Source organism: Dromiciops gliroides, chromosome 1 (assembly GCF_019393635.1).
Source record: "Dromiciops gliroides isolate mDroGli1 chromosome 1, mDroGli1.pri, whole genome shotgun sequence".
Classification (NCBI taxonomy): domain Eukaryota; kingdom Metazoa; phylum Chordata; class Mammalia; order Microbiotheria; family Microbiotheriidae; genus Dromiciops; species Dromiciops gliroides.
Genome location: NC_057861.1, coordinates 184,502,755 through 184,527,504, shown reverse-complemented (window position 1 = coordinate 184,527,504; position 24,750 = coordinate 184,502,755). Strand labels below are relative to the sequence as shown.

The window sequence follows — 24,750 nt, the reverse complement described above, 5'->3', positions numbered from 1 at the left end:
TAGCTCACTCTCTTTTCTGTGGACTCTGGCAGGGAGCGGCGCTAGGAATGCTCTTTCCCTTTAATAGATAGATGAATCTAGGCCTTTTCTCTCTCTCTTTACCAAATTCTTATTCTCCTTAATAAATGCTTAAAAGTCTAACTCTTGCTGAAGCTTATAATTTATTGGTGACCACTCATTGGATATTTTAGACAGCATATCTAGAATTTTAGCCCTTTACAGTTTCAATTTCTTGTTATATGAAATATGCCAAAAAGCAAAAATAAATTTAAAGATGCGCTATAATTCTTCAAATGGGTTGATCATAAAACATACATTTTACCCTTTGAACTTTCTGAAGTTTCTATGAAAATCCCAAGAGCAACAAAATATAACAAAACAAGAAGAGAAATAAGAAAAACCCAGTCTCCTCCTAAGATTGATAAAAAAAAAGATACTTAGTCAGATTAATAAAAAAGTAATTTGAAAAGGTTGCCCTAAAAGCTATGGAGACTAAGTAAAGACCTACTTTAGGAGATACACAAGAGGTGTGGTTTGAAGGAAGGGTTATTTATTCCTTAAGTACAAAAGGGGAGGGAGGAGTTGGGAGAGTAGTATAATCCACACACCTATCAATAGCACAAGCAGGGCTTGATCCATGAGCACAGGCTTCATTCTCTCTGTAATGGCCCAGCGGAGTAGCCTCATTCTGTACAAATACACCTAACCCATAGGCATCCAGAAACAGGGTACCACCAGCTGTTAATTGTCATAATATACTAATATGCCCTGGGGAACTGATGAAATCGATAAGAAAACCAGAACCATCACTGCCACAATTTACAGATCATAGAAAAAGGAGACAAAGTGGATCTGATCATGAACTCTCATTCAAATTCATCTATTTTAGTGTTGGTGAACTGAGTCTCACCGGCTTGTCTGAGGCAACAATGCCAGTTTTGTAAACCATGAAATGAATCAGGATGAATTGCCAAATCTCAAATAAGCAGGAATAGAAATGCTTCAGATTTTTTTCCATGGTAGTCCCAATAGGTTATTACAAAGTTCATAATAGCAGCATATGGTATTGGATTCTTTGGCACATGATCCAAAAGGGGTGAGCCACACTAAGAATGTGACAATGATGACATAAACATGAGTGTTTATTTATTTTTTTTTTCCGGTAAGGCAATTGGGGTTAAGTGACTTGCCCAGGGTCACACAGCTAGAAAGTGTTAAGTGTCTGAGGCCAGATTTGAACTCAGGTACTCCTGACTCCAGGGCCGGTGCTTTATCCACTGAGCCACCTAGCTGCCCCAACATGAGTGTTTATAATTGGAGAAGTTTAATAATATGAAAGAAAACCAAATTTCTTTTTCTTTTTCTTTTTCTTTTTTTTTTTTTGGAGGGCAATGCAGGTTAAGTGACTTGCCCATGGTCACGCAACTAGTTGAGTGTCAAGTGACTGAGGCTGTATTTGAACTCAGGTCCTCCTGAATCCAAGGCCAGTGCTTTATCCACTGCACCACCTAGCTGCCCCCGAAAACCAAATTTCTAAAATAATCAAATAAGGTTATGCAAAATTGAAGAAAACTTTGTTTGGAATTAAAACTAAATCAGAAACAAAAGAAAGACATTTTGAAGGACAAATAATTAAAAATAGCAAAATCCTTACCTTGAAAAGACTGTTTGGCTCTATCTACAAGTTCATCAATTGGATAACTGGCCAAATTTCCTCTGGCATGCTTGGTTTTGCAGTAGGTACAAGCATTGAGGCACCTGTTCAACAGTCAGAAACAAATACTTTTCAATAACTCTTAAAATCATAACATCAAGAATACAGACAATAGTCTCCAAAACTTGGGTTTTGGAGAAATCAAGTTAAGATCAAAATTTTATACAATGTAGCAAAATAAGCTCCAAATGAATCAGCAATTTTAACATGACTAAACATGCTATTAAAATCAAAAGTGTCTATTGTCCTTTGTGCTTGAAGAGGATCAAAATAATATCACTATGTTTGGGTCAAGGTACAGTGTATCCAACTGCTTGTCTCAAGATTCTCTCCATTCCAATCCATTCATTCAACTGGCAAAGAGATTTTCCTAAAGTGCTAACCCAGCAATGTCACTGCCCTACTCAATACACTCTAGTGGCTACCTACAGCTCCCTAAATCAAATAATTAAATCCTCCATTTGGCATTCAAAACATAATTTACTTCATAACCTACTTCCTCCAACCTTTCCAAACATCTTATACCTCACTGTTCCCAAAATACTCTGATCCAGTGACATTAACCCGCTTTCTGTGCCTCAAACAAGACCCTCCATCTTTTGGCTATGGGCAATTTCTCTGTTTGTCCCCCATACTTGGAATGTTCTTCCTTATCTCTAATTCCTTGACTTTCTTCAAGTATAAACTAAAATACTATATTCTTTGTGAAACCTTTTCCAACTCCTCTTAATTCTACTTCCTTCTTTTAATTATTTTCTACATATTCTGAATACAGATTGGATATAAATGCTTGTCATCTCCATCTAATCTAATCTAAACTAAACTAAACTAATCTAAGGTAAACTAAGCTAAGCTAATTTAATGATTGTAAGGTCCTTGTGGCAGGGACTGTCTATTGCCTCTTTTTTTTTTTTTTAAATCACCAATACTTAGCACAGTGCTCGGTACATAGTAGGCACTTAATAAATGCTTATGAACTTGGAGGTAGTAATACTACTCAAAATGCATCAAGTATAAATTATCTGATGAAATGTCAAAGAGACTTGTTGAAGACTAGTGTTATTGAAATGTATAGAATAGACTTTAAGTTATTTATCATTTATGTGGGTTCATTGTTTTATTCACAGGTCAAAAGCATCACTAATAACAATTTCCAATAATAAATTTCTGCACACTGCAATATAGCTACAATTATAAATAAGTGAATTCCATAATATCTGATTTTTTAAAAATAAGGCTTGCTATGACATTAAAGCAAATGTATTTTAAAAGTTAAAAAGTTAAGTTAAAAAAAGAGAAAACTGTGCTATTTGAAACTACATTAAAGAACTTTTTAATCATCCAGAAATAATGACCAATCATTTAGACACATCGAGATTCCCATAAAATACAGGAATTCAATTGCATTAACAGAGAGCTTCATTTATTTATAAACAATTAACAAATTGTTTAAGAAAAGGAAAGCTATGCCAATTTCTTCAACTGTCATAGAACAAAAGACCTTTCAAGGTTAAATACTAGAAGCCAAAACCAAAAATTGACAGCCGTTGAACAGAGAGGAAAATGCAAAATCCTGAACAGACCATGACTGTTACTATGAATGCAGTTAAAACATTCATACCACACCTACTCATCTTTGCACAGGTTCTTACATGGCTAAATGCCAAGCAACAATTGAAAAACCTCAAAGGATAGGAGTCAGCCCTTGCTTTTACCCTTAAAAGTTTTACTCTGAAGTTTTAGAAAAGAATTGGCTTCTTCTGAATTGTTTTAATCTATGAGAAAAACAACAAAGACAAAATAATTTTAGATGAAAAAGGAACATCTTAAAGAGTCTTAAAATTCAACACTGTCTATTTAATTTGTAAATATTTATCAAAGGAGTCAAACTAAATGCTAAGACACAGTAATGGATAAAAATTTGTTACTTTTCACTCTCACAGTTCTAAGTTCATTCAAAGATTATATGTGTGTTTTTGAATGTCTCACTCATTCTATACTAATTTTAATAGCCCCTTATAACTAGGACACTATGCTTCTCTTTTTCCAAATGAAACTTAATATGCAAAAATGATTTTAGCATTAACACTACAGCTTGGCATATTATATTCCAATTTCCTAATTTGATCCATATCTATTTTTTTTTTTAGTGAGGCAATTGGGGTTAAGTGACTTGCCCAGGGTCATACAGCTAATAAGAGTTAAATGTCTGAGGCCGCATTTGAACTCAGGTACTCCTGACTCCAGGGCCGGTGCTCTATCCACTGCGCCACCTAGCTGACCCGATCCATATCTATTTTGAGACAATACACACTGTTTCAAAAATATAAAATGCTAAGCCTCTAATAGTAACTGAAATTTATAAAACCATACTACATGCTAGCTATATTTCATCATAATGAAACATCAGCAATATAAACTGCAAACATAAAGTTAAGAAACATATATTTCACATGCATCAGTGGTTTAAGACTTGACTATTGAACACAATCTACTATGAGAATCACCCAATTTAACGTCCAAAGTTTTTCGAACAAATTATAGATATGCACAACTTTTTTTAAAAAAGACCAAGTTGTCTAGCTAGAATTTGATTAAACATAAAAATAACATAATGTTATTATGTAGTAACTCAATGCAAAGTGAATATTTAGATGTATTAAAGGGGAATTTCAAAAGAAAATCAATATTAAAAAGCTAACATCAACTACAGCCTAAAAAATTTAATGCACAAGAAACTACATATCCAAGAATATATTTTGACTTTGTGGGTTTAAATTTTTTTTATCCTTACAGAACTAACTTATTCTTTAAATAGGCAATGTCTGAGACTACTTGAAACACTTCCAGGAGAAAACCAAACACTATTCTCAGCATAGCCATCAAATCATCAGATGACAACGCACCACAAAATAAATGAGTCAGCAATAATAGTGTTGCTGTTTAAAAACAAAACAAAACAAAACTAAGATCCTGGACTAGGTTAATAAAGCATATGACTGAGAAGACCTAGAAAGTAAGATTTCAATTACACTTGGCATTAAGTTGAAGTTTTATATCCATAGAGTCCAGAGAAGTACAGAATTTATTCAAGTTTTGCAATAAATTATAGTAGAACAGCCTAAAGAAGAGAAAAATTGATGCTCATTTTTGCCATAAATTCCACAAACAAAATTGTATTGTAGCAGTGGACAATTTCTTGATAATACAGACAATCCTGGCAGAGGTAATTGTCACACCAGGGCTTGTAAAGCAGAGAGGGAAGGAAGAAAAGGATAAAACTGGGAATTCCCTCAGTATCTAAGTATCGTGAGAAAATTAGCCAAAGCAAGGGATGTACAGGCAGGATACTTAATTCCACATCCATGATTCCAGAGGACTACTGATAAAGTACATTGACATCTCCTATGAGAACGATGATGGAGTCAAGAGACAAAATAAGACTTTTTTTGGACAGAAATGATGTGGAAATTTGCTTTGCTTCATTATGCTCACTATTATAAAATGTAGGGTTTTTTCTTCTTTTTCCCTTGAAGAGGGCTGTTTGAAGTAAATGGTGTTAAGATAATGGTTTCTATAAAAGGAAAAATAGAAAAAAGAAAAAAAGTCTTTAAAGATTTTTTTTAATCCTCAGAAGAGGACAAAAGGAAGGCCTTTAGGAATTACTGACAAATAAGGCAGCTTTCAAAGTTACATGTTGAACTTAATATATATCTTAAAAACTAAGTTGTACATAGCAGATTCATGTATAAATTCTTTTTTTTTCTATTCTACTGTACTTAGAAGGTACTCATTTCATTTAGCATTTGACTCTGTGTGTGTGTGTGTGTGTGTGTGTGTGTTTTTGTGTGTATAGACAAGGATACTTGGGTCTGCAAAGGCATCATATCATGGGCTCTGAGATGAGCAAGTAGGGATCAAAAAACCAGGATAAGAGACTGGGGGCACAAAATATCAGGAAACCTAGAACAGCTATGAAAAACTCTAAATTTTTGCTTGCTTCAGCAGCACATATACTAAAACTAGAATGATACAGAGAAGACTAGCATGGCCCCTGAGCAAGGATGACACACAAATTCATGAAGTGAAACATTTTAAATCCAAAAGTATAAGCCAAATATGTGGGAAAGAAGTCTTTTTAGGTTCCAGATACAGGGCATGACTAATACATAAAGCATAAACATCAAGAGGATACCTTGACATTGATACCTCTATTTTCTTTCTTTTTTTTTTTTGGTGGGGCAATGGGGGTTAAGTGACTTGCCCAGGGTCACACAGCTAGTAAGTGTCAAGTGTCTGAGGCCGTATTTGAACTCAGGTACTCCTGAATCCAGGGCCGGGGCTCTATCCACTGCGCCACCTAGCCGCCCCCGATACCTCTATTTTCTAAAGAAGTTCCTTACCCTACAGTCTGTGCCCCACAAGGCTCTCAAAATGAGGGGAAGCCTCAATCCAATGGTGGTGATGAATAAGTACATCTGCTGAGATTACGCAAGTTAAGAGGGGATAGGACGACAAGCATTTCTTGATAGCAAAGAAATTCTGAAACTCTTATAGTTGAAAACATCTACAACTACAATAGAAATCATCTGTTTTAGCTATAGCTCTACCTAATGTCTTGGAATTATTTAAAGAAAATTTATTTATTTTCCTTTCCAACTGATTATCGTATTATATTTTTCAAGTTGGATTGTATAAAAATGTTTTCCTAAAAAACAAAACAAACAAAATCCACAACTTAACATAAATATTGGATTGAATCTCTTAGAACTAAAGCAAATGATGAAAACTGTGAATAAACATAGCTCCAGAGAAAAGGTAATATTCCCCCACCCTACTTACCCCTTTGCAAAGGTAAAAAAGTTCTTCAAGTGTTACACACTGTACATGTTTTCAGATGATCGATATATTGATCAGATAGGGTAATTTTCCACTATTTTGGTTTTTGCTTTGCTATATTAGATGGTTCTCTGGGAAGGATACTTAGGAAAACGATGGCAATTTTATACTTATTTTAGAAAAAAGAAAAAAGTGAAACACATTGTAAGACTGAGCATCTAATGGTTTACCTCCCAAGAAACAGTAACATATCCCAAATAGTAGCAACTTTTTTTCCTGTTTGTTTATGAAAATAACATTATTTTACATGACAAAATTCTATAAAGAGAAAACATCCTTTTATTAAAAGTATACTGTCTTCCATATACATTAGCATTTTAGTTATATAAAGAATTGACAGCAGTCAACAAATTAAGCAAAAGGAAAACATGCAGGTAATTCAGTTTGAATCTTAGGTTTTAAGGCTACAGAGCATTAAAATCTAAATGTACCTTTCCTATTAGTCCTAAAGAACAAAATGGTATAAACATTAAAATAAAGTTAACCATAAAATGTATGAAATTGCTTTAAAATAACTTGAATTCTTTTATTTTATAGTAAGCTAAATTAGATTCAATATTTTAAGTTGTGGGTTTTATGTTTTTGTTTTTGTTTTTTTAATTAACCATCTAAAACTACTAGGAGTCGGGGACCTTTTACTCCCAGATTTTTTTAAAAATAGCAGTTAAAGCTTAAGTCCATAAATAAAATTTGCTGAGGGCTCTGATCTTCTAGACTGCTCATAGCTACAAAGTGCTTCCCGTCTGCCAGTTACAATGAATCAACCTGTAATGTCTTTTCACTTTAGAAAAAGCAGATTGTAAAACCAGATTTCAAGTTGCAAAAATTATCCACAGAATATTAGAGATGAAAGGGACCTCAGATATTATCTATGAATATCAACCCATGGATTAAAATTATTCTAAGATTAAACAGTCCAAATCTGGGACAGTGTGGCAACAGGAGAGCTAGACTGTCATCCATTTCCTGGAATCATTTGATTTTTTAAAAATGGCTTTGATTTTGTAAGATTTTGACACATATTGCTTAAGTCTTTAATTGAAAACACATATTTATCATATTCTTATTAAGTATATCTTTGATAAACAGTCCATGTTTCCAAATATAACCTTAACTAAAATTCACAGATTTTCAGAGGTTAAATCAAGGGGGTTACTAGGCAAGTGAAACCTGTTTAATGCATCTAATTTCTTAACCTTTCCTGACATATGGCACAGTACATGATCATGTTGGAGTATTTCATATCCATTTTAGAATCTCTTCAATTCTAGAACAATTCCAATTCTTTGCATATCAATAAATTGATCAGAGTTCATCATTCCATCAAAGGAGATATGACTTCCAGACTGATTGAAATAATCCCCCAAACCTTTTAGGAATGGAAGTTTAAAAGTCTGATGAAGATATCTAGATCTTACAGAAATAAATGCACATGGACTTGGGACAACAGTCCCAGTATATGTTTGAATAGAAAAATGATTTTCATCAGTAAAAAGTACTTTTCCTCCCCCCAGCCCCAATATTATGTACTCAAGGTGCTTTTTTCCATGGTTCTGTCCACGTAAAGAGTTTTTTATCTTTATAGCAACAATTAGCAGATATCTTTATTAGTCTTCTGGCTATCCTTCCAATTTCAAGAAGCCTATAACAAAGGTTAGAGAAATCAATAATAAATAGTCCAGATGCTAGATCCCTTTCAATCAAGATCTTGCTTTACTTCTGGGGATTAATTGAGTTGTTTCAAATACAGAAAAAGCCTGTTAGTTTTTTGTGTTTTCATTTAAATCTTAATTTCCTGTGATTTGGTTCAATTGATGCTTCACTGTGGATCTTAATGGATCTTAAAACACTTTCCGTTCCCTTACCAAAAGTCAATGCAATATCTGTAACAGACATGAGAATGTGATCTTTAACAGCTTCAATTTTTATGAATTTTCTGGAGTAATATCCATTTTTAAAAACCAGAAACAAAACAAAATACAACATAACAAAGCACTGAAACACGTGGGTTTGGTATGAAATCCAGCACTCAAATGACAGAGAACTAACAGAACGTGAGGGAACCAGGTCAGTCTAAAATCAGTATAAGTATAACCACATGACTGTTGTCACAAAAAATGAAACTATATAAAAATTACTTCAGGTCTCAACTAATTAGCACAATTATTATAGCAATACAAATCAATATACCACTCTGATCTTCCGTTTCCTCATTTCTAAAATGAGTTTAACAGTGTCTGTAGTTCCTACACTTCATAGTGCTATTGTGAAAATCAAATAAGATACAGTACATAAGAGCTATGTAACTATTAAGGTATTACATAACTACCAGCAATAACTATAAAAATTGAAGATTAAATAAGAGAATAAAGCATTTATTAAGTGCATACTATGTACAAACCACTGTGCTGAGTGTGGTGGATATAAATACACAAGTCAGTCTCCCAAAAAGAGTTCTCTGCCTGTGCTCTGATCTGTAAATATATGTAAATGTAATATATATATATATATATATATATATATATATATATGTATAAAGCATTTATTTTTTTATCAATTTTATTTTGTTTTTTCAGGTCAGTCAGGGTGGGGTGGCATGCCTAGGGTCAAGCAGCTGGTGAATGGCTTGTGTCTGAGGCCAGATTTGGGCTCAGGTCCTCCTGGGTCCAGGGCAGGGGCTTGGTCCACTGTATCTATCACCTAGCTGCCCCATGATGACATCTTTAAAATAAAATTAAGGAGTGAGAGAATTACACTGAGAGAAAGGGAAAGGGCAAGGTGGAGTGGAGTAAAATATCTCACATAAAAAGAAGCAAGAAAAAGCCAATGGAGTGGAGGGGAAGATGGGCAGTGGGGGGTGTGGGGAAGCAAATGAGCCTTACTCATCAGAATTGGCTCAAAGAGGGAATAACATACACACTCAAGTGGGTATAATAATATATCCTGCCCTGTGGGGAAGTGGGAGGGGAAGAGGGGGGGGGTGAAGGAAGAGAGGGCAGACTGGGGGAGGGGCGGTCAGAAGCAAAACATTTTTGAGGAGGGAAAAGGTAAAAGAAAATAGAGTAAATATCATGGGGAGCAAAGAGGATGGAGGGAAAAACAATTAGTAACTGGGGAAAAAATGTGAAGCAGAGGCAAGAGCAATGTAAGATGAGGGTGATGGTAATGGTACTTATTTTGCTGGGCTATTGTGAAGAAAATTCTTTGTCAGGTATAAGGTACTATATAAATGTAAGCTATTATTTTTGTTGCAATAATCAACCTCATGGGTGTTTTGCAAGGAAATCTCCCTTTAACTACTATATAAATGTAGTTTACTATAAAAAAAATAGATGAGCAGGATGCTATCAGGAAAACCTGGAAAGACTTACATGAGCTGATGCAAAGTGAAATGTACTGTATACAAAATAACAGCAATACTGTAAGATGATCTGCTGTGAATGACTTAGTTATTTTCAGCAATGCAATGATCCATGACAACTATGAACAACTTATGAAAAATGCAATCCATCTACAGAGAAAGAACTGATGGCATCTGAATACAAATAGAAGTATATTTTGTAGTTGTTATTAGTTCCTTTTTCTAAAGTTTTTTGTCTGTTATGTTTTGCATGACTACACATATATAACATATTGAATTGCTTGAGTTCTTAAGGGTGGGGATAGGGAAGGAGGAAGAGAATTTGGAACACAAAGTTTTAAAAATCGATGTTACAATTTGTTTTTACATGTAAGGTAGAGGGAATTCGAAAGAAAGAAGAAAGAAAGAGAGAGAGGAAGGAAGGAAGGAAGGAAGGAAGGAAGGAAGGAAGGAAGGAAGGAAGGAAGGAAGGAAGGAAGGAAGGAAGGAAGGAAGGAAGGAAGGAAGGAAGGAAGGAAGGAAGGAAGGAAGGAAGGAAGGAAGGAAGGAAGGGAGGGAGGGAAGAAGGGATAAAATTACATCAGTTTATGACATTGAACCACTTGATTGTTCCAAGGACTTTGGTGGCAGGAACTTTTCTTTTCTGGATGTTCAGCAGCTGTGTCTAGAACATCTACAAAAACATTTGCTAGGTTGCATCTCCACAGGGTTTCTTCCCAAGATGATGGCTGTAACTACTGAGCTGAAAGCAATGTTTATTCCTGAGGTTCTAAGGTTTAGGATTCTAAGTTGTCTCCTTTGAGGTCTGAAGGGAAATGGTGGTGGTGGTGGTGGTGATAGTGGTGACTTGCTGGGAACATGTTGCTTGAATAATAAGCTTGCACATAATTATACAATTAAAAAATTAATTTCTTCTAGCTTTTCTTAAAAGGGCTAATGTTCTGAACTTTAGGTGCTCAGGCTTTTGAAACCATGTAAGTCTTTCATCTCTTACTGTCATATGGAAGACTAGAGTTCTCTTTTCTTCACAAGATTCTCCTACTTCCTTTGATCATACTTGAACCCTTCTAAACTGGATCCTACTGGACTAGTCTCTGATATTGTGATAAATTGAAGAATTTATGCTATCACTTTATTCAATGTATCAAAGGCTTATACCAATCATAGTCTTCCTTACTCAAGACAATGTAGTTGGCTATGAAATTTCCCTGAACATTTTTTCATTGTCTAATTCTCCAATGATAGCTATGTCAATGTGTTTCCCAGTGATTAAGGATTCTGAGAGCAAGGGTAAAAAATGCATATGTATAATTTGATAAATAGTCTCAGTCTGAAAACTTAAGAGAACCTGTCATCTTCATTGAAATAATGGACATAGTGTGAATACTGCTGACAGTGTCAGACTACTTATATTGTTGTTGTTCAGTCATTTTAATTATTTCTGACTCTGTGACTCCATTTGAAGTTTTCTTAGAAAAGATACTGGAGTGGTTTCCCATTTCCTTTTCCAGCTCATTTTACAGGGTCATATATCTAGTTCATACCTGAGGACAGATTTGAACTCAGGTCTTACTGACTCCACACCAAGTACTCTATCCAATGTGCCACCTAACTGCCTCCAGACTATTTGTACATATACATATCTCTCTATATAAGTATAACAAATAGTGCATTGCATATATTACTTCATTTGATCTTCACAGCAGCTCTGTGGGCTAAGTCTTACAGGTACCAATGACTCATGTAGACTTTGGTAATGGTTTCATTTTGATAAGCTACAAAGTTTACAGTGGGACGATCCAGAGACCAAGGTTAGGACAAGGGATTTTTAATATTTTTGATGAGCATGCCAAAATAGGGAGTGTAAGCTAAAACACTGGATGACAGAGTTAATATTCAAAAAGATCCTAACAGTCTAGCGCACTGGTATCAAAACTCCAATCAAAATGCGGGTCACTAAACCATACATACAGGTCACAAACTTAGTTTTAAAATATCTTACTGAATTTTTGTTTATTTTATTAACTATTTTCTAATTACATATTAATCTGGTTTGGGACACACTCAGGAATGTTGTGGCCTCATATCTGACACCACTGGTATAGAGCACTGGGTTGAATCAAATATGATGAAATTGAATGGTGGTTAATGTAAAATCTTATCAATTCAAAAGTATAAGATAGAAAAGGTATAAATTAGATAGCACTTTATCTGAAGAAAGGTCTGGGAGTTGTGGTGGAATGCAAACCCAGTGTGATTCAACAATGGGAGAAGCAAGCAAAAAGAATTACTAAGACCCTGGCCTATATTAAAAATTCATTTCTTCTAGGCCTATAAAGGTAATACTCCTTCTGTGCTATTTTCTAGTGACATCTTATCTAGAATCAAACTGTCATTCTTACTATTTTTCACATAAGACACTCCTGCTGTCTCCATAATAAGCTATCTCCTATACCTATGATTCTCTATCATCAAATCCCTAATTTCCTTGAACACTTAACTCAAGTTTGATTTTCTACATTAAGCCTTTCCTAATCCATCCAACTTGCATTTGTTTAGTATAAATTTTGCATATACATATATATGCACACACACACATTTATGTATGTGTGCATATTATCCTTGACAGAATGTTTTTAAAAAGTTTTTATTAGCTCTACTGGGGAAAAGGGAATAGAATACAGATTGGGCTAGATGGATTGATGATAATAGACAATAGAAAGAAGGAAGAATGACATAACTTATTTTGATCTTATTTTTTCTAACAAGAATATTTGGCTTTAAAAAGATATGACAAAAATTGAAACTGAAGGTTAAGTATGTGTTCATAAGAGAGTTGTCCTTGCTTAGTTCAAGTCACTAGTACCAGAAAAACTCTCACAGAGGAAACTGAAAGAACAAGCCAAAATGATTGCTGACGTACCATTGGTAATCCTTCAAAGACTATGGAGAAAAAGAACATGACCAAAAAGAGATAAATGCTGACCTGATTTTCAAAAGAGGGGAAGGGAATAGGCCATTAAACTGAATATAAATTCTGGAAAATTTTAGTAAGTTTTTAAAGTGTTAGCTTGGGAGTGTCTAGATAAGGAAGTTGCCTGGGGGTGGGGGTGAGGGTGGGGGTAGAGGGGTAGGGATGGGGATTTCTTGGCTTCATTAAGAACAGGTCAGGCCAGAATTACTTATTTCCTTTTCTAACTGAATTATTAGACTAGAAAAGCAGAAAAGTGGATTGGATATAGTTTACCTAGATTTTAACAAAACACTTGATAAAATCTCTCATGTTATTCTACCCTTAGGAAAGATAAATCTTTATATATAAGAGAACAGAACAGTTAGGTGATATCAGAACTAATTAATGGTCAGATTCAAAATGTCAGCTCAGAAGGAGGGTCCAGGTAAAGCTTCCTAGATGTTCTGTCCTAGTCACTCTATTGCATATTTCTGTCAGTGACTTGGATATATGGTATAACATATTTTTATAAAATTGCAGCAATACAACATTGGGAGGAATAACAAAATCTTGCTCAAAAATATTAAAAATATTTGACTAAATCTAATAAGGGGAATTTAATAGAGATAAAAGTAAAGTTTTTTACCCAGGCTCGAAAAATTCAGCCTCATAAGAATATGATGAAAAAGATTTGTCTAGCAAGAAATACAACTGAAAACGAGAGACGTTGAGTGAACTGAAAGTCAAATAAATGAATTTTGTGACATGGTAACCTAAAACATCAAGGTAATCTGAGGTTGCAGTAAGAGAAACACAGTGCTCTGAAAAAGGGAAGTCAAAATCCCACTACTCTGTCACATTCAGACCACACAGAAATGTTGTATTAAGACTGACATGACACATTTTAAGGAAGGCAAGGATAAGATGGAAAGCATATAGAAGAGGGAAAGGAAATACTAACGAACTTTACCTCATGGTATATTAAAATAACCTGAAAGAATTGGGAATGCCTAGCCTGGAGAAGATAAGACTTGAGTGGGACAGGATAGCTGTTTTCATGTAATAGAAGGGTTATTACATGAAAGAGGTATTATGTATATTCTGCTTGACCCCAAGAGCAGAACCAAGAGAAATGTAGAAAAGTTGCAGAAATGCAGATTTTGATGCAACCAATCAAGAAGTAGTTGTTAACTGATTACTTTGAGACAGGCAATAAAACTTCTTAACAATTAGAGACATCTAAAAGTGGAAAGGGTTGCTTTTGAAGGTAGTTACTGTCCCCTTGCTGGAATTCTTTGGTAAATATTTGCTCTTTCGTCAAATATTTTGTATACAGGATTGTTGGTGATGGAATGGGTTAAGATAGATGGCATTCCAGCTTTTATATTCTGCAATTCTACATGAGTTCCCAAAACTAACATTTTAATGTATAATAATCACCATAAATGCAAAAAATAATTGGTGTATTTATACTCATGTAACAATTTCACATGTATTATTTGACTAGAATTTTTATACCCAAGGCAGCATGCACAAAGTAGACAACAAGAGTTAACAGCAGTGTTTCTTGATGTACTTACATTTTTATATTTGAAATCCCAAACTAGTGTCACTAAATGATCATAGATTCTCAAGGTTATATGGGGTTCAGAAAACTAAATTAGGCCTACTTCTTGGATTTAAATATTGCAGTCATATGATAGGTCCATTTTTAAAGACACTAACAGGTCAACATCAGTATATCATTTATTGTACCAAGCACAGGTTGCAATCACTGATGTAACAGTGAATTACCTAAGTGCAAAGTTCCAGAATGTTTCAACATGTATATAAAGTAACTGATCCTGTTATATTTATATCAGGACAAATTGGTATTTCTTTCCACTATAGTATACCTCATCTTGGTAGTTCACAGAACTAAGTTCCATAATGTTTAAATGTTTACCAATAACCCCCAATTTGTAATACGTTAACAGTTTAGTTTAAATGTACTTGGCTTTCTTCCTATTCTAGAGCTGTCTTTCCCATACAAAAATAAAGCAGCACGCAGTCCCACATTGGTTGTTTGTATTTCATAACTGTTTTCAGACAGGACAAGAAATGTACTGCCTACACACCATTTCTCAGCATCAACACCCATATTCTTATGCAATTTTAAATTTAGTTGGCAGGTTGTAGACATTTTTTCCAACCACAAACAAAACTTCTTTTGATACTCTACAATGTGTGTTCAAGGAAATGTTCCCAATAAAAAAGTCCATTTAAAACAATAAAATAGAAATGTAACATCAGTATCAAGAAACCTGGGATAAAAGCATGTTCCTCCACCATCATTTCTTCTATTTAAGTTGCACTTTGTGTCAGGTATTTTTAGAAAAAAAAATCTCTATGTTAAGTGATGGCTCATGGAAGCATGATACTAGGAGAAAATTAGTTTGTTTTCTTTGTTCATAAGTTTTAGACAGTATTCTTACATTTTTTCTTGCATTGTAATGTACAGTTATTTTAACTTCTTATGTTCTTCTAGGAGACCTATGATCATTAAGTTGCCTCTGATCATCGAGTCTTTTTTTAGAGATTAATTTTTTTTTTGTTACATTTTAAGTTCTAAACTCTATTCCTCTCTCCCTCCCCACCCTGTATTAGAGAAAGTAACCATCTGACACAGATTTATAAATATATGTAAAATTATACCATGCATACTTCTATTTATCAGTTCTTTCTCTAGAAGTGGCTAGAATCTTACTTCATGAGTCTTCTGTAATTGATTTCAGTATTTATAATATTCTAAATAATGTGGTCATTCACAATTATGTTTCGAACAATATTGCTTTTCTGGTATACAACATTATCTTGGTTTTGTTCTTTTCACTTTTCATTATTTCATGCAAGTTTTTCCATGTTTTTCTGAAATCAACCATGTTTTTCTGAAATCAAATATCACAATTTGTTTAGCCGTTCCTTAGTGTCAAGTCTTTAAGAATAGCATGTTTTGCTTGTATAGAAAACATATTTGTTTTCTTAACAGAATTGTATTTTGCTTTTTTTATTCCAAACTGTCCTTCACTTGTTTGTCCTTCATTCTCAAAAAGCACCATGACATTAGGGTGAAGTCATGACTTGCTGTGAATTGGATTAAAGTGAGAGAGGCTATGCAAAGTCAATGGCCTCACTCTCTCCTCCTGAATCAACTGGGCCCAGTGGCAAAATATATATCAGGACAAATGGAGATGGTGCTGGATATTTAAGGAAACTGGGGGTTAAGTGACTTGCCCACGGTCACACAGCTAGTAAATGTCTGAGTACATAAAATGATTGTATAGAGTCAATTAGAGTGCACCTTAAAGAAATAAAGAATAACTGGAGTGCTCTCAGCTGAGCCCTGCCAATCTAATAAAAAGGATAATGCTACCAAAGTTAATTTACAATTTGGATGCTATACCAATCAAATTATCAAGTGGGTACTTTTCAGCACTCAATAAAATAATAACAGTTAATTCATTTGGAAAAACAATCAATAATATCAAGGGACATAAAAACAAGGATAAAAAAGGTAGGGATAAAGGGAAAATAGAACTTCCAGACCTCAAAACATATTATAAAACAGTAGTCATGAAAACTATGTGGTATTGGTTAGAAAACAGATAGTTGACTGAACAAGGGAGAATTAGAAACAATGGAACTTCATAACTCAGTGTTTGATAAACTAGAAGACAAATTACTTAGGGAAAAATTCCCTATTTGATTAAAAACTAGAAGAAAACTAAAAAGCGGTATAGGAGAAATTAGGTCTAGATTAAATTCTAATCCCATGTTCTAAAATAATTCAAAATGGATAAATAACAACATATCATATGATCAGGAGGATATCATATACATTTTACAACTATAGATACACACACACATATATGTATGTATGTATTTGGCAGGGCAATGAGGTTTAAGTGACTTGCCAAGGGTCACACAGCTAGTAAATGTCAAGTGTCTGAGGCCAGACTTGAATTCAGGTCCTCCTGAATCCAGGGCCAGTGCTTTATACACTGCACCACCTAGCTGCCCCCTGGACAGATTATTCTTAACCAAACCAATGATGGAGGTAACTTCAAAAGATAATGCTGATTATATGAAATTGACTGCATAAACTAAATCAATGCACCCCCTTGAATAAGAAGGGAAGAAGCTGAATAGGGGAATTTTTTTTTTAATCAATTTCCTCAGATCAAGGTTTGGTATTAAAAATTAATAGGGGGAGGCAGCTAGGTGGCGCAGTGGATGGAGCACCAGCCCTGGATTCAGGAGGACCTGAGTTCAAATTCGGCCTCAGACACTTAACAATTACTAGCTGTGTGACCCTAGTCAAGTCACTTAACCCCAATTGCCTCACCCCCCCCCAAAAAAAAGAATTAATAGACAATTAATGGATAGATGGCAGCGATAGAGACATAGTTATGATGAAAAACCATTCCCTAATAGATAAATGGTCAAAAGATAATCAAAAAGTTCTCAAAAAAAAGCAAAATCTATTATGTCTCCAAATCACTTACATTAAAGGAAATACACATTTTAAAATGCTGAGGTTTTACCTCATACCTAGTAAAATAGAAAAGAAGATTTTAAAAATGGGAATATTTACAGTTGGAGGATGTGAGAAGATAGGTATATCAGGGCATGACTGATAAAGTTGTGAATCAGCACAATCATTTGAGAAAGAAATTTGGAATGAAGCAAATAAAGTGATTAAAATGTCCATGTCCTTTTATTTCAATACTAGGCTGATACTCCAAGGAGGAAAAACTTCCATATTTTTGTGGTGAAAAATAATTGGAATCAAAGTCAATGCCAATTGATTAGAGAATGGATAAACAAATTATGGTACATGAATGTAAAGAAACATTGCTATGACATAAGAAACAATTAATATTATAAGTAAAAAGAAACATGGAAAGATTTACATGATCTGATGAGTGAATTAAACAGAGCCAAGTCAAAAATATGAACAATGACTACAACAATGTAAATGGGAAGAACCACAAAAAACCCAACAATGTTGACAAATTACAATGAATGAGGTTGGTATTACATAAGTGATATAAGGAGACATTTCTGCCCCACTAATTTCCAAAGGTTATGTATGTGCTATATGAAATATATTCGTAGGATTTTTTCAATGTATGATCACTATTGTTGGATTTTTTTTTTTTGCTCTTCTTCCTTTTATAATTTTTTTCTTTGAAAAATTATTTTTAAAAATAGTGGATGGCTCTTTGAATGAAAAGAAGGTAGAAAATGCTGGGTGATATTCTATTGATTTTTTAAAAAATTACCATAGGAGGGAGGATAGATGGATGGATGGACGGAAGGAAGGAAGGAAGGAAGGAAGGAAGGAAGGAAGGAAGGAAGGAAGGAAGGAAGGAAGGAAGGAAGGAAGGAAGGAAGGAAGGAAGGAAGGAAGGAAGGAAGGAAGGAAGGAAGGAAGGAAGGAAGGAGCTTGGAACTGAACATTATGAGGTTCTTATACTGAACTGTTATAAAACATTATCTGTTACTGTGGAGGTACAATAAATCTCAGATATCAAGGAAGCTTTCCCTCTTTTTTAATTTTGAAAATCAACTAAAAACTACAAAAACAAATTCAAAGGCAATACAATACAACTGACAATTTTATGCAAAACAGTAAGTGTATCTATGCAGAAGTGAAGGAATGCTATTGATTAATCACATTCTCTGTAAACATACATACAGTTTAATTGTAAATATATTACCCAAAGATAGCAAACTATGGTTTACAATTTCCCTCTTGCAAATAATCAGAAGTTTAAAGGAAAGATATAGTACACAATGGGTATGACTCACATGCTTCTCACACCAAATGCAAAAATCACTAGTGATTTATTTCTTGAAAGCAAAAGACACTGAGTCTGGCATTACTCTATAAAGTAAGAAATACCACATGCTAGTCAGACACTTGAAAGTAATTTAAAAATAAAACCTGGATAAGCATGTGATGAGTGATGATTTCTAAACTTGACCTTTGCTGAAACATACAATTCTTTTTTTAAACTTCAAGAAAAATATCAAAACACTTAGAAAATGTCAAGTTTCAGGAGTGAGAGGAGGAAAAAAAGGCAAAGGAAATTTGAGATAAAGACATTTTACAAAAAAATAGGAAAGCTGAATTATTGTACAATTTTGAAGGTACTACCATATTTGAAAAGGTTTTAAAAGAAATAAGAGTTTTATCTTAGAAATAAAGAATCTCTGGTTGGAGGGCATCTCAGAGGCTATCAAGTTAAGCTGTATAGGTACAAAAACCTCCTATGTAAAAATTCCCAATGAGTAGTCATCCAACGTGTGCTTGACATCCTCCATGAGAGCGACTGAATGACTTGACAGGCCAAACCATACAATTTCTGGAGAGATCCACTGTTAGAAAACTTTACCTGATATCAAGGCTACATGTTACTGTCTGCCTCTTCTACCCACTGCTGCTAGCACAGTCCTTCTGCAGCCAAACAGGACAAGGCAAAACCTTCTTCCACATGTCCTCTTAAGTCTTTTCTGCTACAAACTAAACATGTCCAGGTACCTTGAACTCACCTCATGCCCCATTAATTCAATGTACTTCATCATCTTGGTTCAATTCAATTCAATTCAACAAGCATTTATGAAGGATCAATTATGTGAAAGGCAATATGATAGGAAATGGGGATATGTAAATAAAACAAACAAAAATTTAAAACAAAAACTGTCCCTGCTGTTAAGGATCTTATATTCTACAGAATAAGGATGGGGAACACAACACTGATTATAAATTTACAAAGACACATGCTAACTTCCTCAGTACATTATATTTTAAAGCAAAGGTGATTCTCTAGACATGGTCTTAATAGAACAGAGTATAAAAGGACGATCAACTCTCTAATCCTGGACACTCTGCCTCTCTTAAAGCAGTTTAAGAATCCATTAGCTTTCTTGACAGACATATTGAGCTTATAGTCCATTAAAAGCAATCAGATCATTTTCAGATGACCTATATAATCGTAGTATTTCAAATTAAGATTTCAAACTCTACCATGAAATGCTATGCCAGTAATCTAGACTACCCTTTCATGAAAAACTTCAGTCAAACTTTTTTATTGAATTCCTGGGTCACTGATCTACAGAAAATCTTATCCTATAAAGAATTTGCTCATGTCAACAGAAAAAAGCTATACAATAATCCCTGAAAAGGGATTTCATCTAGGTTCTGAATGAGGGAGCTAAACTACCACCAACAATAGCTCGAGAAATACCTTCCTAGTTGGTAAATCTCCACATTGATCTATTTATATATCCCTAAGTCATCTCGCATTTGTAAGGGAAGAAAATAACAGCAATGAAAGCTTCCATTAAAAATATTAATGGAAAAGGTTTCTGATAAATTTATCAACCTCTAAAAACAACTAATGAATAAAAATGAACTATGGTATGTAAACCAAACCAAACAAAAAGCTAACAAGAAGAGGTATAAAAGGGAATTCCACTCAAAATAGCTGAAAAGGTGAAAATACCTGAGAGTTAACCTACAAAGACAAACTTAGGACTTATATTCATTATTATATAGAAACACAATTTGGGGAGATTCATTTTATATCGTGTTACTTATTGAAGTTATTGTTTTGATTAATTTCTTCATTAAATCTCTTTCAATGAAACCATCACATCTTAAGTTAGAAAGGTAATTTTGCCTCCTCTTTGCCTATGTTTATTCTCTGAATTTCTTTTTCTTCCCTGATTACAACAGCCCATATTTCTAGAACCATATCAAATAATAATAACGGTATCAATCAGTATCTTTCCCTTACTCTTGGTGTTATTTGATGAATTTGTAGTATTTCTTTTCATCATGAATTATTGTGATTCTTGGTTTTAAAAATATATATTTCATGTTATTAAAGCAAAAGCCCCTTTAAACTTGTGTTTTTTTCATTTTAACATGAGTGCGGTCATTTTCTAAAGGCCTTCTTCTATAATTATTGATAGAATCATATTACTTTCTTGGTTTTCTCATTAATATGATAAATGCTTATTATTTTCCTATGATCCAAACCTACATTCCTGAAATAAATTCAAACAAATTATAATGAATAACTTTTTGAATATATTTTTGTAGCTCTCTGCTAAAATTGTCTAAGATATAGCCGTGTCTATCTTATTAATGATACTGACCTATAGTTTTCTTTCTCTGCTTAATCTCTCCCTTATTTTAAAATCATAACCATATTTCTCTCATATAAGCAGTTTGGTGAGGTGCCTTCTAGTGCTGGCTAGGTACAGAATAGAGAAAGAAGTCTAGAGATGGAGGAGTGAAGCCCAGAGAGGAATGAAGGAGTGAATATGGCTGACATGAAAACTTGACTTTAAATGGAGATTTGGAAAAGAACTGACCAAGAAGAGCAAAAAATGGATAGGGACTGTAGGGAGGAATGATCTTTCAGACTTTAAAGACTTACTTTTCATTTGGATAGTGGATTTAAAGCAGGAAGGAATCTTGGAAACCTTCTACTACAAACCTCTCCCTCTACAGATGACTGAAGCCAAGAAAGGTTAAGTAACCTTTCAAAAAGGTAATAATTAACTGAGCTGAGTTAACAATTCAAATATTCTGATTCTAAGTCTAAAATACCTTCTCCTGTAATACACTGGAGATGATGGTCTCTTGGCGAGATGGTCTGATGACACTTCATGCTATTTTATGCCATTTTTAATCATCTTTAAATAGGAAAGAAATCACAGGAAGCATCAACCTAAGCTATTCCAACTGTCTACTGACCTAACAATCTTTAAACATAAGCAAAGTCATAAATTGAGAATTTGGCTAGACATGAGAGTTAGTGATCACTTTCAGATTTTTTTTTTTTCCTTGAGAGAACTGCCAATTTAGAATCTTAACTTCCAGTCATGGAAAGGTATGAAGCAAGGTCTGGATTTTCAAGAGTTAAGAATATTGATAATAGGGGGCAGCTAGGTGGCACAGTGGATAAAACACCAGCCCTGGATTCAGGAGGACCGGAGTTCAAATCCTGCCTCAGACACTTGACACTTACTAGCTGTGTGACCCTGGGCAAGTCACCTAATCCTTACTGTCCCACCAAAAAAACCAAACAAACACATAAACAAGATTATGGTTTATTTGGAAAAGTCAGCAGTTATAGAGTTACAAACAACTCCTTAAAACACTGGAAATGGTTTTTTAAAAGTGAGTAAAATCAACTTGAAGGAGACTGAAGTAGCATTAATCTATAACCATTATGTTTACAACATAGTTTATGTGTTCTATCAATATAATAGTCTGCTATCTTGGCAGCATACTTTGACCTAAAGGATAAACAAGCGTACTACAAAAGTATATTTAACAAGGAAAATGTTACAGAAAATGTAATAGCATATGTAGAATATTCAATCCAGGAAAGGAATGAACTAAACTAAACCAAAAAACATTTTTTACAAAAGTCCTTCAAAAGTGTAACCATGAGAAAACCTCCCTTTACAAGCAAGTTAAGTGAGTAAATGGAGAAACACCACTAACTGCACTTCAGGCAAACAATATAACCCAGAAGCAAAACAAACAAACCTCCCCACACCCACAATGAATTAACCACATACTTGCAATTTTCCTCTAAAACAGTAAACAAGGTGCCACTTTAGAAAAAAAGAAAGAAAGAAAAGTACTACTTTAAAAACATTATAAAAACCCAATTTATAATTAATTTGTCCCAGAGATTATCAGAGGCCATTGGTTGGTGCAGTGGATAAAACTGGGCCTGGAGTCTAGAGTCTGGAGTCTGGAAGAACAGAGGTTAAATCCAGCCTTAGAAAATTGTTGCTATGTGACCCTGGGCAAATCACTTAACTTCTGTATCTCAGTTTCCTCCCTTGGGGATAATAGCAATATGTACCCCCTGCTCTCCTCCCAGGCTTATTGTGAGGATAAAATTAGATATTTGTGTTTTCACAAATACTGAAGTGCTATAAATATAAATGTTACTTTTTGTTATTAGTATTAGTATTATTTTCTCACTACAGGGTAAGGTGGAAGGGGGAGAAAGTATGACTTTTTCTCATTCTGGCTTCATATAAAGAATCATTTGAACATCACCCATTTCCTGATGTTCTTTTAACAAGACACTACAACTCTCCACTTTGGCTATGTATTCCTGGAATTCTCTCCCTACACATCTCCAACTCCTGGCTACTTTGGCTTCCTTCAAATCTCAACTAAAATAGGACCATCTACAAGAAGCCTTTCTTGATCCTTCATTGCTAGTGACTTCCGTCCGTTGACTACCTCCCATTTTTACTGTTTATATCTTGTTTCCAAATAGGTTTTTTTGTTTTTTTTTTAAATAATGTTACCTTCCCTCACCTCACTCACAATTAGACTGAGCTCCTAGAGAGCAGGAGCTATTTTTTATTTGATTTTTTTTTTTGGTGGGGGGGCTTCCAGTGACCTTTATTTGTATCTCCAGGGCTCAGCATAATGTCTAGCACCCTAGTAAGTGCTTAGTACAGGCTTGTTGACTTGACTTGTTGACCTATCCTAAAGTAAAAAATCAAGAAAGATGCATATTGGAAAAAGGCCATAAGATATGGTGATTAACAAATTATTAATAACTTTGGAGAGAGCAGACCCTTGAGGACATTGTCACTTTCCCCCATGAAATTACCATTTGATAATCATTTAGCCCACTATAGTTACTCAGATTTGGTTACAGAATTCCCTGAAATCATGACTAAAAGCAATCAAAGCCTGGGCAGGCTATTTCAAGAATTCATGAAAGAAACTACAGATTTGTTAGCAACCAAGTTTTACCTGTTATACATGTAAAATGCTTCACATTTTCTAATTCTCTGTCCTTTTTACTTTGTTCAAATGTGTTTTGTCTTACTATCATCCAATCTTATCCCATTTACCTTCCCTTTACTCTAGACTTGGATCACTCATGCTCAAACTCCTATATGGCCCACTGTTGTTGTCCAGCCTTCATTTCCAAAGAGAACCAATGAAATCACAAGGTGATGTCTTAACAATACACAAATTGGATTTAACTGAAGAAGAGTTGCACAAAGTCATCAGCCTCACTCTCTTTTCCAGAATCATCAGAGTCCATTGACAGGACAAAAGTCATGACAACTGGCGATAGCCCATGATGTAGTGGATGATATTGGTGTCTCTGATGTCTGACCAAGCTCTAAACTCTCCCGAGCTCCTGCATCAGCCATCTTCATGACCATTGGAACAAATTATTCTCATGTACCTAAGGAGATGTCTTCACATGCTTGAGGTAGACACTCCCCTAACTTACTGATGGGTTTGAAGCCTGCTGGTTACTCTCAACTTGGTTTAACCCATCTAGCGGGAGGGATGTGGCTTCTCCGCATACTATATGTTCTTGGAGCCACAGGTGAGATTTGGATGGCCAGCTGGACACCAAAGGTGGATGAACAGCCCTGAAAAGTGTTCAGCAAGGTCTCACACCAGCAGCGCTAGTGCTCCCTTAAGACCCTATACATATGTATGGCCCACTAAGTAATATTTAAAGGAATGAGAAGGGTAAAAAAGCAATGCAGGTGGGGCAAGGGGCATATCTCCTATAGGACAGTCTTTGGTAAGGCTAAAACAGTTTTTGATTCATTACAATTCAACTAATATTTGCTAAGAATTTAATATGTGAACAGAGAAAAAAGAATAAATAACATACAGACCTACTAATTAACTTACTTAAGGAGATTACAGATAACTATACTCATTAGGTATAGCTGTAATGGATCCAAAAATATATA

The 24,750-nt window shown here is 34.5% G+C and overlaps 1 protein-coding gene and 1 non-coding gene across 2 annotated transcripts in view; one reads left to right on the top strand and one right to left on the bottom strand.

Annotated features, from left to right (window-relative positions):
• The window catches only part of CDKAL1 (CDK5 regulatory subunit associated protein 1 like 1), a 652,342-nt gene that overhangs the window by 415,848 nt on the left and 211,744 nt on the right, over positions 1–24,750 (bottom strand). The window contains 1 exon segment of the mRNA XM_043977679.1: positions 1,655–1,758. Within this exon segment, the coding sequence (XP_043833614.1) occupies positions 1,655–1,758 (104 nt within the window).
• On the top strand, positions 5,711–5,813 carry LOC122737597. The gene has a single exon (XR_006354419.1). It is a non-coding gene; the product is annotated as a U6 spliceosomal RNA (small nuclear RNA).